The sequence below is a fragment of the Ceratotherium simum genome, chromosome 3 (assembly GCF_057802395.1).
Source record: "Ceratotherium simum simum isolate JZ-2026a chromosome 3, ASM5780239v1, whole genome shotgun sequence".
Taxonomy (NCBI): Eukaryota; Metazoa; Chordata; class Mammalia; order Perissodactyla; family Rhinocerotidae; genus Ceratotherium; species Ceratotherium simum.
In genome coordinates this window covers 11,163,369-11,180,068 of record NC_141902.1, presented here as the reverse complement: position 1 = coordinate 11,180,068, position 16,700 = coordinate 11,163,369, and the positions used below count along the sequence as shown (strand labels likewise).

General features: G+C 38.4%; 1 protein-coding gene across 1 annotated transcript in view; it reads right to left on the bottom strand.

Annotated features, from left to right (window-relative positions):
* Nucleotides 1-5,553: 5,553 nt before the first annotated feature.
* SEC23A (SEC23 homolog A, COPII component) overlaps nucleotides 5,554-16,700 on the bottom strand; it is a 58,740-nt gene continuing 47,593 nt past the window's right edge. Inside the window, exons 19-20 of the mRNA XM_087422310.1 lie at nucleotides 15,595-15,660; nucleotides 5,554-6,966 (exon numbers count right to left, since the gene is read on the bottom strand). Coding sequence (XP_087278436.1) covers nucleotides 6,877-6,966; nucleotides 15,595-15,660 — 156 coding nt within the window. The 3' untranslated portion in view covers nucleotides 5,554-6,876. The remainder of the gene's footprint in view (nucleotides 6,967-15,594; nucleotides 15,661-16,700) is intronic.

Below are 16,700 nucleotides of genomic sequence, written 5' to 3'. Positions count from 1 at the left end.
GGTATATCATATTAATCCTTCCCAATTCACTAACATTATCTTTAAAAGTGTAAGTCACTTTTAGAGCATTCAGTAATTTACAGCTGTCTTGTTTTTACTTGTCACTGAAAGCATTCTGCAGAGATCAGATCAGATGACCAACCACCAGGGATATTGTGAGGGAATTCTTGAATTGGGTAAGGAGATAGGACTTAATGATCTCAATGGACCCTTTTTAACTCCAAAATCCCACAGTTTCTCAACTTTGTAACTATTTCTACATTGATGAGCAGTAAATGTAGGATTGTAACATCAAGTCTTCCCCGAAATTCATTAGAGGAAAATTCTAGATGGCTTGGTCATTCAACAACTAAACAATTATGCTTCTTAATTGGCCTGGACAACAAATTTTGAATAATTATTCATTTAAGACTTCCATTTTTAGAAAAACACTTATTTTACTATTCAGAAAATGAGCTGATACTCAATTTCCTTCTTAGCTGTAGAAATGGATTTATTTAAGACTTTCAGGCTATCATTTTTTTGGTTTTATGGAACACTTCCATTTTTTTTTTGTTGTTTTCTGTCTCATTAAAGTTCTGACTTTACTATTATTATTTCCTTTCCCCTTCTCCCTTGGGAGAATTTATTCTTTTTTATTTTCTTGAGTTAAATGCAAAGTTCATTTATTTTCAATCCTTTTTCTCCAGTTGCATTTAAAACAACATATATCCCTCTAATAACCCTTTTTCCCAAACCACAAGTTTTGATATATAGTACTTTTGATTATTCTGTTCTAAATATTTTGTAATTTTCATTGAAATTTCTTAGTTAATTCATGAGTAAATCAAACCTGATTGTTTAGTTTCCAAACACAGTGGTATAACTGAAACTGGTAGACAGTTAGCCATTAATGATTGGGTAGCTAGTAACTTAAGTTTTCTTTGGGAATTATCAATTGTAGCTTTTAGTTTTTTGCCTGCCCATTGTTAGCTGTGCTGCTTAGGCAATACATTATTTGACTCCCACTAGGTTCCTCATAGATGATATCCCTGACTCTTGGGTTGCCATGGTAACAGATGCTTGAGTTGTTTTTCAGGAACTAAGAGTCAACCCCTGTCCAGTTCAGACCAGTCGAGATCACCAATCCACCAACTGGGTCTGCACAGATGTTCTGATAAGTAAACACCTGACATCAAGGAGCCAAAAACTCCACCCTCAGTTCATGTTAACACGAACATTTTGTGAAGATGTGTTCTATTAAGACTCATGAAGCTTGACTATGCTTGTGAAAATCATCTATTACCTCACTCCTCCTTGCCTCCTTGCTTCCCCACATTTCAGACTACCCTGACCCTCTACCCATAAATACCGCTAGTCCCCATTTTCAAGGAGGTGGATTTGAGATTTGTTCTCCAGTCTCGTTTGGCTGCATTGTGAATAAACCCTTTCTCTGCTGCAAACTCACCATCTCAGAATCACTGGGACGGGCTTTTCATGGGACAAGCAAAACGAATCTGGTTCAGTAACATAACAAGGACAGAGCAGTAGGTTTGAATCACCCTATGACAGCAATTCCAAATAATATCAGTGATAAAATAGTCCAACCTGAAAAAACTTTTATTGGTTTAAAAACTAAACAATTGCTATAGCTATGGCTGAGTTTTAATATGTGTATAACCTTCTGATTAGTATATTTTTATTACTTATCCTTTAATAAACATTGTGTTCTACATGGAACTTAATCCAGAGAATTCCCAGTTATACAGTTCAGTCCCAACATACACAGACACTCCTGAATTTGGAAGGTTAAGTTAGTAACATCTTTTAAATCATTTCAGCTCCCTTGGGGCGAGTTTGTGTCTTCAAGACCCATGGCATTAAATATTCTGGTTTTTAAACAGTAGGTTCAAATAAACAATATAGCACGGTAATTACAAAGATGAAGAAATAGTTCTCTCAATCTATGTGACCACTTGGAGTTTTTGTTTGTGATTAAATTTTAAAATAGCAAAACAGAGTGTGAACTTTGAGGTATAATTTCTAAGTGCAAATTTCATTGTGTATATGGAATCTTTTACTGAATTTTAACATCTTTATCATTAAAATTTGTCTTTTTTAACTATTGTTTGCTTTAAAGGACTAAACAAGAAAATAAATCACTACATTAGTGGCACGATTTAGAAATTTTTCTTGGTGTGAAGAAGTAGATGAGGTTAATCAGAGCTCAGAATGGTTGCAGTCTTAATCAGGCTTGAACAATGTACAATAAAACACCAAGGCTTTAAAATTGTTCCTTGAAATTTTAGAGAAGACTATTAATTATGCAATAACAAAATGTAAGCAAACAGATATTTACGTTGAAGAAAGAATCAAATTTTAAAAAATGCTAGGAAAGCAACAAAAGATGTTGTTCTTACATGGCCAGATTAACTAAGAGAACAATCTTCAAATGCCTTGACCATTTTCACTATAACTGGACACCTGTTCTAAGGCAATGGATCAAATACTGTCAATGTTCACCATCATTCAGCCATTTGCTCTCATTTTTGTGAAAGAAGAAAAACTTTGGAGGGTTTTACCAAAAGTAATAGGAATTTATCTTGAATTTTCTAGTTTATCTATTTTAGTGGAAATTTTTTGACCAAGAAGCTTTTTGAAAGCCACTACAAATCAATCTTGAAGAAACAGTTTTAAGAATTTAGGAATTTTTTGTGAAATGGGATTTCTGTGACTCTCTATCAAACTTTAAGAGTTTTCCTATTTGTGTATCTGTTGCTTCAAGTGAAAAAAGAACTTTCGAAATTAACAAAAAGTGTTTTTCAATCAACTATGAACAAAGACTGACAAATCTGGCTATACTCTGCAGAGCACGGATATGTGAAAAGAGCAATGTTTATGAAGTCTTAAGACAAATTTGCAGAAGGTTCAAAAATAGTACATGTAATGTTATTGTTCATTACAGTGAAAGAGCAATAGGTATTCTTCTATTTTCATAAAATACACTAAAAAGTATTAATCCATTTGTTCCTTTTTGTCTTCTGATTTACCATACTTTCCTTTTGCTGCCTTTTAAATCTTTCTTGGGGCCGGCCCTGTGGCTTAGCAGTTAAGTGCGTGCACTCCACTACTGGCGGCCTGGGTTCGGATCCCGGGCGTGCACCAACGCACCGCTTCTCCGGCCATGCTGAGGCCACGTCCCACATACAGCAACTAGAAGGATGTGCAACTAGACGTACAACTATCTACTGGGGCTTTGGGGAAAAAAAAGGAGGATTGGCAATAGATCTTAGCTCAGAGCCGGTCTTCCTCAGCAAAAAGAGGAGGATTAGTACGGATGTTAGCTCAGGGCTGATCTCCCTCACAAAAAAAATAAAAAAGAACCTGAAGGGAAAGGGCGGAAGGGGATTAAAATAAATAAATAAATAAATAAATAAATAAATCTTTCTTACCTTCTCTTTGATCAAAGCACATTCATTGCCTCTTTTCCTTTACTGATTTGGAAGCTACATATTCTGGTTTGAAAGTTACATATCCTGGTTTGGTCTTTGTCATCCTTAACTTTTAAAAATATATAGCTAATTTTATGTTGATCTGACAAAAGCTAAATTTAATATTTCTATCCACCTTCCAAATGCTTTAGACATATTACCATTTACTTATTTTTTTCTAAGTTTCCTAAGGGGAAAAAAATTCCCAATTTCCCAATATTACATCCTCAACCCAAATAATTGGGCTTTATGTCAGTATAATCCATAGATGGGGAAGAAAAAACTCCGGACTTATTTAGTAATGTAACTTCACTATTCCACACCTGGTACTGCATACTTATTATTATATTCACTAGATAATAACACATTAAACCTAGATCAGCTTTTGTTTCAATATATTAAACAAAGGAGGAAGAATAAACATAAGAAAGGAGAATGTTTTAATTTCATAAGGTAAACTATTAAAAAGCAAACAAGAGAAACACAAATATCTGTAGATTTACCTGATAAATGCTCAAGATGAACACAAATCAAGACATAACAGTACAAAAAGTATATATGCATGTATATTGGAAACAGAACAATGAAAATAAAAATGTAGAGATGGGCATTAGAAAGCAAATAATCCTAATTTATCAGCATTGTTTGAAAAATAACTGAAAAAATGTTCATTTACAATAAAACCAAGTGCAGTAAGCGACAGCATTTAATTTGTAACAGCCAAGAAAGAATGCATTTGCTTTGTCACTATATAGATCCTAAACACCACGCTAAGATTAGTGCTTCGGCAGGACTAGAGACCCCTCTCCAATCCTAACTGTTCAACTGTGTCCTTTGGCTCTTTTTCTACGGGAGGGCTAGGGCCCGATTTGATGTATAGTACACAATGTTCCCAGTCCAAGTGTTTGGATTTCATCATGAGGGCAACAGGAATGACAGAATCAAATCTGTATTTCAGTGAATTGAAGAGAGCGATGGAGGACAGTAGGGAAGACAGAGTGGTTAGGAGTCTGTTTCACCAAACCAAGTGTGAGATGATGAACGAAGAACAGCAATAAGATGGGGAGCAGTAAACAGATTAGGGAGAAATCAGAGAGGTAGGATTGGTAGAATTTGTTACGAAAGATGTTGAGGAGAGTAAGCGTTGAAAATGCTCCTTTGGTTTCTGGTCTGGACTGGACAACAAGCACATTCATTAGATGCGGTTCCTGGGCTGGGGAACATGAGAAGGAAGTTCATCAAGTGGGGAACTGGATAGAGAAAATGTCGGCTCACCTTCAGAATCAGCCAATAAAAGAATAAATTCACCCTGTTACACCGAAATATATGTGTACAGAGATGAGGTCTAAAGTCGTTTTTAGAGATAAGGCCACTAGGGGTAGTAGGTTCAAGAATGAATTCCAAATTAGTTCTGGACATAACAAAGCTTCTCAGTGCTGCTAGTGATTTAGAGAATATTCTTTATCCACTCTAAGTTCACTAAAAGGGTTAAACATTTCTTCCTTCAACAATCTATTTCAATAGCTAGCAATTTAGTAGTAGCTAACTACACACAAAAATGATCCAGGGTGATTTCTTTCAAATGGTAAGCTAAAAGGGTATGGTGATATATTTGTTCATCCTGATCCCTTAAATACAGAAGTTCTTCACCATCTTCAGCTGTAAATGATTTAGGAGAGGACAGTCTAGGGGTAAGTACCAATTTATCACTCAAGAGAACAAGTACCAGTGCACTCTTAAATGACAAGTTAAGGGTCAGGCAGATTAAACAGGTATCATCAACACAGGGTCTTTTCTCAATTCAAAACCTGTGAACTCCAAAACACAATTTCCTTATAGCAAAAACAAATAACTATTTTTGGTGATGAAAGCGCTCTAAAAATTGATTGTGGCGATGGTTACACAACTCCATGAATATTCTAAAAACCACTGAGCTGTACATTTAAATGGGTATGTGATAAACTCTCAATAAAACTATTTTAAAAAATGAATAATTTTTTAATACACTAACAGCCCATCTTATAAATGCTCTAATTTTATATTAGGCTTCTCAGGCTTTACTAGATTTCAAAATAAGCAAGAAAACAGGAAAAAGTATATTTTATTGGTATTAGGCTTAGCACAGTTCAATTCAAATAATATGGAACAGAGCAACTTATTTAATCTAATTGAATATAACATATAAACAATTTTTTTAAGTTTCTGTCTGTCTTACCATCATACGATTGTGTTCATGCAAGTACAATCATCAACCTGCCCTTCTAAGCATCTACCATAGCACCACCTTTTATGTGCTGTACTTGATGTAAATTTCATTGTCAAACACATCTGGCTTTAGCAATGTAAACATCTGCTACAAGTAAACTTTAAAAGGTAAAAGTGAATGATACTAATGAATAAATCGAAATAGAACTGAGCATCACCACGACATAATTCAACAAAATATTATATAATACTGTTTCAATACGAACCACAACTTAAGGAATTTCACAAAATGGAAGCAGAAACAAAAAGTGATGTGTAAACTCCCAAAATAGTGTTAAAATACTGAAAGATATAAGGTAAAATTTACCTCAGAAAAACAAGGGGAAATAACAAAACCATGCGGTGAAAACCAAATCTGGTTTAGTTGTTACAAGTCATTCTACCGTAAAGGCTTTCTAAAACCACTCTGACAAAATGGTTTCTTTTCTATCTCCTTTTTTAAAAAAATTATCAAGTTTAATCACGTAAGTTGGGTACTTTTGTGGGAATTTCACATTTGTTATCGGTTGTGGGACTGTTACCCAAAAAAACTTTCCATCTCTAAAATATTTTTCCAAGTGACCGAAAACATTAAATTATCTTCATGAAAATTACCACACAAAGTCAAATGATTCCTAAACAAATCATCATAAAAATAAATCTGCCTTAACAGAATAAGTTCAGAAAAAGTATATACCTAAGTGCTGAAGATCAGAGAAAAATATTCAATGAATAGGCAAAAATGTTCACCTTTATCACTACTGTCGATGATTTTGTTTACTTCTGGTTAAAATTAAGAAACAAGTTTTCAAAAAGTCAGCAAGGACGTTCAGTGCCATTGTGGATCTGCCTGCAATACACAAATGCATGTCTCTGTAGTACAGGCAGAATCTCTGTTTACTCTTTAATACAATTAAGTTATAAAGACTTGAAATTTCTAAAACCAGTTATAACACTGTGAAAAGCAAAACAAATTTGTTCTTATTGCTCTTATATTCCAGCTTAATCTACAATTGTGAACATTTTTCCATATGTTGTCTCAAACCATACAAATACAAACAGTCTAGAGAGAGATCTCTGTTGGTTTCCACAGATGAATTGAAAAGGGAAAAAAATGAAATATTATTTCATCTTCTTAAGTGTCCTTAATATGCTGAGCACTTCAAGCAGCACTTGACACAGCAAGTTTCTTCAAGTGATCCATGAACACTTGTAAACTGACATCATCTGTGAGAATCGGTGCTCCAGACTCCTGCAGGAAAAGACAGATATGTGCTATGATTAAATCACAGGGTGAGACCTTAAAATGTGTAAGCAACGTGTAAGCAAACATTTAAAACAGACAAGGAAATCATTTAAGCAGAATAATGCCTATGCTCCTGCTGTACGGTAAAGAATCTGACTGGCCTTTGTCCCTGGTTCCTGAGAGAGACTCTCTATTTATGGAATTTCCTAACAGCAGTGTCTTTGTAATTCATGAGCCCCTCAGATCACACTGGGGTTTACGCTATAAGATGACATGACTCAGGACGGGGGCCAGTCACCAGGAAGATCACCCATGTGATAGAGGGTTGGAGCTTTAAGACAGCCTGACCTCCGGGGAGGGTGGAGGGGAGCTGGAGAGTCAATCAATCATGCTTACATAAAGAAACCAAAAGGAAAAAAACGACTCCAGACACCAAAGCTCAGTAGAGTTTCCTGTGTGACAAATACATCAACGTGCTGGGAGGTTGACACACCCTGATTCCATGGGGAAAGGGCACAGAAGCTCTGCATCTGGGACCTTCCAAGACCTTGCTCTGCCTGTCTCTTCATTCAGCTGGTCCTGATTTGTAACCTTTATAACAAAACTGTAATCATAAATATAATGCTTTTCTGAGTTCTGTGAGTTGTTCTAGCGAATTAGCAAACCTGAGGGGGGCGACAGGAACCACACACACACGCACACACGCGGATTTGCAGCTAGCTGGTCAGAAGTGTGGGTGGGCCGGGATCCCACCTACCGCTGGCACCTGAAGTGTGGGCAATCTTGCTGTGGACCATGTCCTTTAGTTTGGGGGGTCTGCACTAACCCCAAGTGGCCAGCGTTCACCAACTGGTGTTAGAATAGCTCCATACCCAACTTAATCCCTAAAGTAGTAAAGTGCTCATCTGTCTGGAATGTGCTGGTGCTTTCATCACTCCTAAGGAATAAGTCTCCCTTGGGGTGATTATTGCTGCCTGTTTATTACTAAAATAAAATTCTAATTGCACATATTGGGCCGGCCCCATGGCTTAGTGGTTGGGTGTGCGCGCTCTGCTGCTGGTGGCCCGGGTTCGGATCCCGGGCGTGGATCCGAGCACGCACCAACGCACCGCTTCTCCCACCATGCTGAGGCCGTGTCCCACATACAGCAACTGGAAAGATGTGCAACTATGACATACAACTATCTACTAGGGCTTTGGGGGAAAAAAATAAATAAATAAATAAAATTAATTGCACATATTTTACCAGAAATACTAGCTGGAAGGAAGCAAATTTATATAAGTTTTCATTCAAGGCATTTTAGTTGATTTCTGTAGGTTCTAATAATTAACAAAAGTTAGGAAAAATTCCTAACTTCTATTGTGATAAAACCTATGTTGACAGAACGACCCTGGTAATCCCCATTCACTAATAATGAAATCTTATTATAGCAAGAAAAAGATTTTCCTAGAAGATTGTATATTCAGATTTAAAAATTTTTCACCTGATTCTCAAGTTCTTAGATTCTCAAGTTCTCATTTATCAGTAAATATAAAAAGCATAAAACATGGAAATTAAGTAATTTTCAGAAAAGATCAACAAGTTAGTGGCAAATGTGGGATGAGAATGTATACGCTTGTGGTTCCAGTCTAGCAAAGCCAAAGATATGCCATGACCTCTCCTAAGTAAAGGAAAGTCAGTTTTATCACGTGATTTCATATGTTAATTCATAAGAACTTGAAAAACGTGATAATGAAGGGAGACGACAGCAGTAGGATTAAGAGCTCAGAGTTTGGAGCCAGACTGCCTGGGCTCAAATCCTGGCTCTGCCACTTACTGCCTGTGTGACTCTGAGCAAGTTACCTTATCTGTCTGTGGCTTAGTCTCCTCATCTGTATAATAAGGATAACAACAGGACCTATTTCACATGGTTATTATAATGACTAAATGAGGTAAACTGTGTAAAACAAACAGAACAATACTTGGCACACACAGTAGGCACACAATACGTTTTAGTTATTATTATTATTATTAACCTCTTCTGAAAAATCTATTATTTTATAATAATGAAATACTTTTCCTTACACATTCACAGTTAACACAGAGAAGCAAAGGTCTCAAAAATGTGACAAACTGGGGCCGGCCCGGTGGCGTAGCGGTTAAGTGCGTGCGCTCCGCTGCGGCGGCCCAGGGTTCGGATCCTGGGCGCGCACCGACGCACCGCTTGTCAAGCCATGCTGTGGCGGCGTCCCATATAAAGTGGAGGAAGATGGGCATGGATGTTAGCCCAGGGCCAGTCTCCCTCAGCAAAAGAGGAGGATTGGCAGATGTTAGCTCAGGGCTGATCTTCCTCACACAAAAAAAAAATGTGACAAACTAATAACCTAGTAGCTCTTGCTTTTTTTCTTCCTGTAACTATTCCTGATTTTTTTTTCATTTTACACATTTTTCACCTCAATTCACCCAATCCTAGATCTATTTCTCCTAATCAAGACAAAATATATATGGATTTTAATTTATATACTGCAGAGATTTCATTTGAAATTACAAATACTAATGCTCAATTCAATCTTATCAAAAATTTGTAGTTGATTGATCTCAATTTTTCAACTGTACCCTTTTTCTCTTTAAAACATATGCAGGATTAGGCAGAAGAGTCAGAGCTCTCTATCACTCAGTATCTGAAGCTACAGCAAGAGGCCCCGGCCCTAGCACAGAGCAGCGCTGCAGTGGTGCCCTCTGCAGGCCATCCACCGATAACACATCACCAGGAACCTGACTGCCAACAGGAAGAAAACTAAGGCATTAGATTCCATAATTTTTAGTAAAATGCTTGGCTACCAAGTTAACTCCCTAAATTGCAATCATCAATTTAGCTTAATGATTAAAAATTCAGATTCTGGAGTAGACTGGCCTAGGTTCAAATCTGGACCCTGCCACAGTTTACCATGTGATCTTGGGTAAGTTACTTCCTCTTCTGAAAAACTGGGTTAATAGTACCCACCTCATAGGAGTGTTTTAATAATTAAATAGGAATGCATAAAAAGCTTAGCAGGGTGACCAAAACATAGTACGGATTCAGTTTATCAGTTATTAAGATTATCTATGAAAATATTAACATAATTTCTCTTACAAAAATCATAGGTCAAGAAAGAACTTGGGGCTCTTGTCTGTGCCTCTAATGCCCCTACTTCCAGGCAGTAATAATTAAACTTCCAAGTTTAAAATAGGATTTTTTCTCTATTTGAAATATCTGTAGGGAGAGACTTTTTGTCCATTGATAACAAGGAAAACTAACAGCTAACATTTACCAAGTATTACTGTGCACATCAAGCATGTATTATTAAACTCTCTAATAGACAAGGACGCGAAGGCCAAGTAACTTGCAGGGTCTGCATTTTCAATCACCAACCCAGAAAGATGCCTCTCCATATTCAACAACTCAACAAGGTCTTCACTGGATAAGCCTACCAACTACACCTCCAGACTGCAATTTAAGCCCAGAAAAACGAGGAACAAGTCATTATTTCCAGGAACTAAACCACACTATTTTAATGCAGAAATTCAGCCACAAAGAGATACGTTTTATCTGGGGTGCCTCTTGTGGGCTCACAGAATTTTGTCAATGGAATTACGTGAAGGGCAACAGTCTGCTGGAGGGGAGGAACAGCCACCTCCTGTAGAAAAGGATTTGCTTCCTCCCCTCACACACCCTCGTCCACCAGAGCCCTGCCTCCAGGTGTTGCTTCTTGACACTGAGAACTTCAGCTTTTCTTACACTCAGCCAGCTTCACCCCTGTTACTCCCCGGGTCCCGCAGGCCATCTGACACCTAGCCCTGACAAATACTATCTTCAAGTCTCCTTTAACCTCCCCTTCTCCATAGTGACTAATCGTCATTTCCATGAACTTTATTTATTGGTGCTACTTTTCTATCTTCTTGCAATTTTGTTCTTTTCTTAACTAAGTCTAAATTTCTCTTAAGTTGTGGCATCCAGAACTAAAACTACTACTCAGTTGATAGAGTTAAGTATAATGGAAAGGCTGATTCATGGTACATTCTGTACCATCCTGTACTCCCAAATCAGAGGACTATACTTGGCTTTTTGTCCCCTCAGCAAGTGGAAGAGGGTGGGGTGATATTGAGGATGTACATGTACATGCATTACACGGGCATAAATTCTTTCTCTCACATATGCTACATACCCTTTCCACACCTTCTAAGATGAAGCCCCTTTCCTTGCTATAAAAACCTCCTCACCTCTCAGGACTTGTACACCTTGGATTCAATTTATTTATCTATAATACGAAACCTCCTTAACTCCTAACCACCTCCACAGACCTCCCACATACTCTAAGCTCTGTTCTCTTGTCCACATCTGTTATATTCAATATATGTTCTGTTTAAGGTACTGTGGAAACAAAAATGCGAAGGACACAGTTCTTGCCCTCAAGTAATTTATAGTCTAACAAGAGAAATAAGTGCCATCAGAAATGGCTGAAAAGAGGGGATGAAGGAGCAGAAATATTATACATATCCAGTCATGCAATCATAAGAAAGGTTTCATGGAGTGAGTGAACTTTGAACTCAGCCTTGAGGGATGCCTCCAAGTGGTGACAAAGTCACAGAGATGGCAACGTGCTCAGTGTATTCAAAGTTGAGCAAGAAGTTCCGCTTGGCTAAAAAGACTAAATAGTAGCTAAAAGTAGAAAAAGTTATTTGAATCATACCATAAGGGACCCTCAACAGCAATATAAAGAGTTTTCATGTAATTCAATAGGGGCTTTTAAGGATTTCTCAGCAGTGCTCTGAATTAAAACTGCTTTAGGGAGACCAGTCTGGCCAGTGCCAAAATGCAGGACAAGGCTGAAGCCCTGAGACCAGTTAGCAAGTAATTCCAACCATCCATGTGAATGATAACCAGGGCTCGACCTCGCTTAGTGACAGGGAAGGGGGGAGTGGACAGGGAAACAGATCAAACCATTGGTGAATAAATAAGGGCAGAAGGGATGCAATGCAAATCACTCAAGTTCCAAGGCCTGGGAGCTGAGAGCACGGCGAGGGCCTCCGTAAGAATAGGCAAGTCAGGAAGAACAAGATAGGGCGAGAGAGTTACGTTCAAGTTGGGGCACGCTGCTTATGAAACGTCTATAGGAAACTCAAGTGATGTGCAGCAGGCAGTTACAGAAATCCCAGTCTGGCTCGATGTGACGCCAAACCAAAGATGGAGATTTGCAAGCCCGCCTCAGATGAAAGCTGGAGTGGATGCAATCACCCAGAGAGACTGAATGTACAGAAATCAGGGCACAATTTCGAGGCACCTCTCTAATCAAAGGGAAGGGGCCTTAATCCCAATTATTGTTTCATTTATCTTCTACTCGCCTGGCCCCCCAAGTCAGCTGTTTAACATTGCTCTAAATTATTCTACTTCTTTGAATGTGTGCATCTCTTGTCTCCAGTCCTCAATTACCCCAAAGTCTTTCATCTCCGATGCAATGCCTGAACTACAAAGCATGGTCAAAGAACATTATGGAAGCACACTCTGGAAATTGTTAGTAAATAAAACGGGCCCTCACCACTGCTGTAAAAGCTTTTTATTCATCCTCTGTTCACTTCTTATATTCCTTATAGCTGTTTTTAACCTTTTCTATTTTCTAGTCTTTAACTGCAGCATTTCTCACTCTCAGCAAACAATCTTCTATTACTGAAAAGAAACAGGCAATTATCCAATGTGAGCTTTCTCTCCACCTCAAAATCCCTCTCTGTCTTCAGCCTTCTTCTCACCCTTTGCTTGTATAGAAAGAAATGTCCTGCCTCCTTACCAACACTTGACTCTCAAACACTATACCAACACACTATATACCACAGTGCTTGTGAACACACTGTTTCCTTTTGAGGATCTTAAACTTCTATAAGCTGTTCTTTTGTGTCTCCCCCATATTAGCACCTTACACTTGGTCTACAAGTAAGTTCTGTGTCCTTAGCCTAATAACAATCATCCTTCTATCCTATTCTTCAAACTCAGGCTATTTTTGCAAAAAAATCATTTATACTTACAATCTCCATTTCTTTACCACCTGCTAATTCCTCACAATCTATCTTCTATTCACCACTATATTAAAAACTGCTTACCAAAGGCCACAAATGTCCTCCAAGTCATCACATCCATCCACCTTGTTTCAGTCTTCATCCTCTTTCAAGTGTCTGTAGCACCTCAGTGTGTGTTACCCCATCTTCTTCCTTCTAGAAAGTTCTCCCTCACCTATTGTGACATGGCATTCTTTTCATTTTCCTTCCACTTCTCTACTTCTTTATAAAATATCCCTACCACTCGTACTTCCTCAAGGTTTCAGCTCACCCCTCTTTTGCCGCTCTACTCTCTTCTGCACAAGCATCCACTGTGATGACTATAAGTGTCACCTTTATACATCAACCTTCCCTTCCCTGCCCTGATTACCAAACTCAAATTTCCAATAGCCTGCTCAACATGGACATCTAGATGGTGTCTAAAATCAAACATTTCCTCTCTGCCCTCCCACTTACTGGCACACACTCTCCTGGTTACCCAAGTTCAAAACCCCAAATTACCTTGTCCTCCCTTAACTATTTATTTATTTATTTTATTTTATTTTATTTTATTTTATTTTTTTGGTGTGGAAGATCAGCCCTGAGCTAACAATCTGTGCCCATCTTCCTCTATTTTGTATCTGGGATTCCGCCACAGCATGGCTTGATGAGCAATGCATAGGTCCGCACCCAGGATCTGAACCTGTGAACCCTGTGCCGCTGAAGCAAAGCACATGAACTTAACCACTACTCCACTGGGCAAGCCCCTTACCTATTTATTTTTTAAAAATTAAAACCTAGAGAAAAGTTGAGAGAGAAGTACAATAAAAGACACATGCTCTATACCTAAATTACTGAGTAACATTTTGTCATATTTACTTTATGTTTCTATATATTTATCTTTCTCTTTTTCTTCTCATTGTTGAATCATTTCTGCAAGTTGAAGACATCATGCCATTTTACCCCCAAACACTTCAGGATAGATCTCCTAAGCTCAAGCACAATCTCCTACACAACCACAACACTACTATCACACTCAAGAAATCTGATAACATTGTACTATCTGACAAAGTCCATATTCACATTTTATAAACATCCCAATTATGTTCTCTATGGCTGTTCTCTCCCTCTAATCCAGGATCCAATCAGAACTCAGATTTTGTGTATAGCTCTCTTGCTCTGGAGTAACTTGTACTTTCCTGCAACTTCTAACCAAGTCATACTGAGTCTCCTTTCTTTGTGTGTGTGTGTGAGGAAGATCAGCCCTGAGCTAACACCTGATGTCAATCCTCCTCTTTTTGCTGAGGAAGATTGGCCCTGAGCTAACATCTGCCAATCCTCCTCTTTTTGCTGAGGAAGATTGGCCCTGGGCTAACATCCATGCCCATCTTCCTCTACTTTATATGGGACGCCGCCACAGCATGGCTTGATGAGTGGTGCGTCAGTGCGTGCCCGAGATCCGAAACTTCGAACCCCGGGCTGCCGAAGCAGAACATGCGCATGTAACCACTACGACACCAGGTTGGCCCCCCTGAGTCTACTTTTGAAATATCACCCAAATCTATTCCTTTTCACTGTCCTGCCTTCACTCCCCCTCACTTGGATTACTTCAATAGATACAGTTTCAACTACAGGCTGCTCCCAATTAATCTTAAGATTCAACTATATTATCTAAGACATAAATTCACCCCTCTGTCGAAAAACCTTCAATAACATTCCATTACTTACCAAAGACTCAGCTCCTCCGTCCTCAATAGGGCATTCAGGACCCTCCACAATCTGGTTGCACAATGTATTTCCAGTTTTACATTCTACTATTCATCCCTACATGTACTCTGTCCCTTAGCCCATACTATCCTCTACCTAGAATTCCCTCCCTCATGTAATTTCCTCTTATTGAAATAATAACCATTCTAAAAGGAAATGTCCCTTTTCTGAGCTCTTTTCTGATCACACACCATCTCCTGCTGCCCCCATGTGACCTCCTCCCCTCTTCCTCTTCTAACCTCTGTAAAACTTGACATCTTTCTAAAAGCACATGTTCCATTCTGCTTTGTATTTTAAATACTTAGAAACGTATCTTATCTCTAATCCTAGACTACAAGTTCTTCAAAGGCAGGATGATCGTTGTGTACTCTAGTACCAATATAGAGTCCTGCACATTGTACACTCAATAATTGCTGATAGGACTTCTAACAAATTAAAATATATTAATAATGATTTCCAGGCCTCCAGCCTCTCCTGCTCAACTACAATCCCTGACCTCTTCTGGCTTATCATGACCTTTTGTGATTCATGGTCTAGCATTAAGCTTAAATCATCACTTCCTATCTTATACATTTTATTGCTTTTTTCTCAAGGGTGTGGGGCTACACATGAAACATGAAAGGGTTCTGTCTATTTGCTATGATTGGTTTTTTATTTCCTATCATGCCACCAAATACTAATTCTATTTTCTACCCTTATTTTTTCATTATTTTTCCAACAGAAATTGTTACCAAATGCATAGGAAAAAATGCAGCTCTCACTAAAACAACAAACTATAAATACACAAAGAAATAATTTCCAAGATCTGCTATTTACACTTACCTGTCCCCAGGCATACATATTATTATGAGTCTGCGAAGGGTTCACTTTTGAAAGCAGGAAACGGGCCTTAAAAGCAAAGAAGAAATAATATTACCCATCAAAAATAGATTTAGTCAACATAAGCTGAACAAATACATTATGCCACCTATTTATTTTTTTTTGTGTGAGGAAGATTAGCCCTGAGCTAACATCCATGCTAATCCTCCTCTTTTTGCTGAGGAGGACCAGCTCTGAGCTAACATCTATTGCCAGTCCTCCTCCTTTTTTTCCCCAAAGCCCCAGCAGACAGTTGTGTGTCGTAGTTGCACATCCTTCTAGCTGCTGTATGTGGGACGCCGCCTCAGCACAGCCGGAGAAGCGGTGCGTCGGTGTGCGCCTGGGATCTGAACCCAGGCCGCCAGTAGCGGAGCGCGGGCACTTAACCACTAAGCCACGGGGCCGGCCCTATGCCAGGTAAAATCAACTTTATTTAATATGTTTTGGTAAAATTAATTTTATTAAAATGTAACTTCTTAAAAAATAAAGGAAATTTTGAAATACTTAGGCCATTATATATTATAAATAAATAATAAACGCACCCTCTTCTCTGCAATTCATACATTCATAACATTAATAACAAATAATAATTTGTTGAGCCCAAAACTCAGCACATAAAAATTATGTGTACAACAGGGATGGCCCCATGCGCACGTACAACAGTTAAGTGCGCACGTTCCGCTGCTGGTGGCCCGGGTTCGGATCCCGGGGCACACTGACGCACCGATTGTCAGGCCATGCTGTGGCGGCATCTCACACAAAGTGGAGAAAGATAGGCATGGATGTTAGCTCAAGGCCAGTCTTCCTCGGCAAAAAGAGGAGGATTGGCATGGATGTTAGCTCAAGGCTGATCTTCCTCACAAAAAAAAAAAAATTATGTGTACAACAATTATGAGAAGGTTAATGTGAAATTTAAACACTTGGTCTGAAACATCATCAGGTTTGAAGTTCAAAAAAATGATAAAAATAAAAATCAGGAAAACCTATATATTCTGTTACTTTAAACAATGACTCTCGAACCGTTTTAAACTATAGGCTATTCTATGACACAACTTACCCAACATTCTACC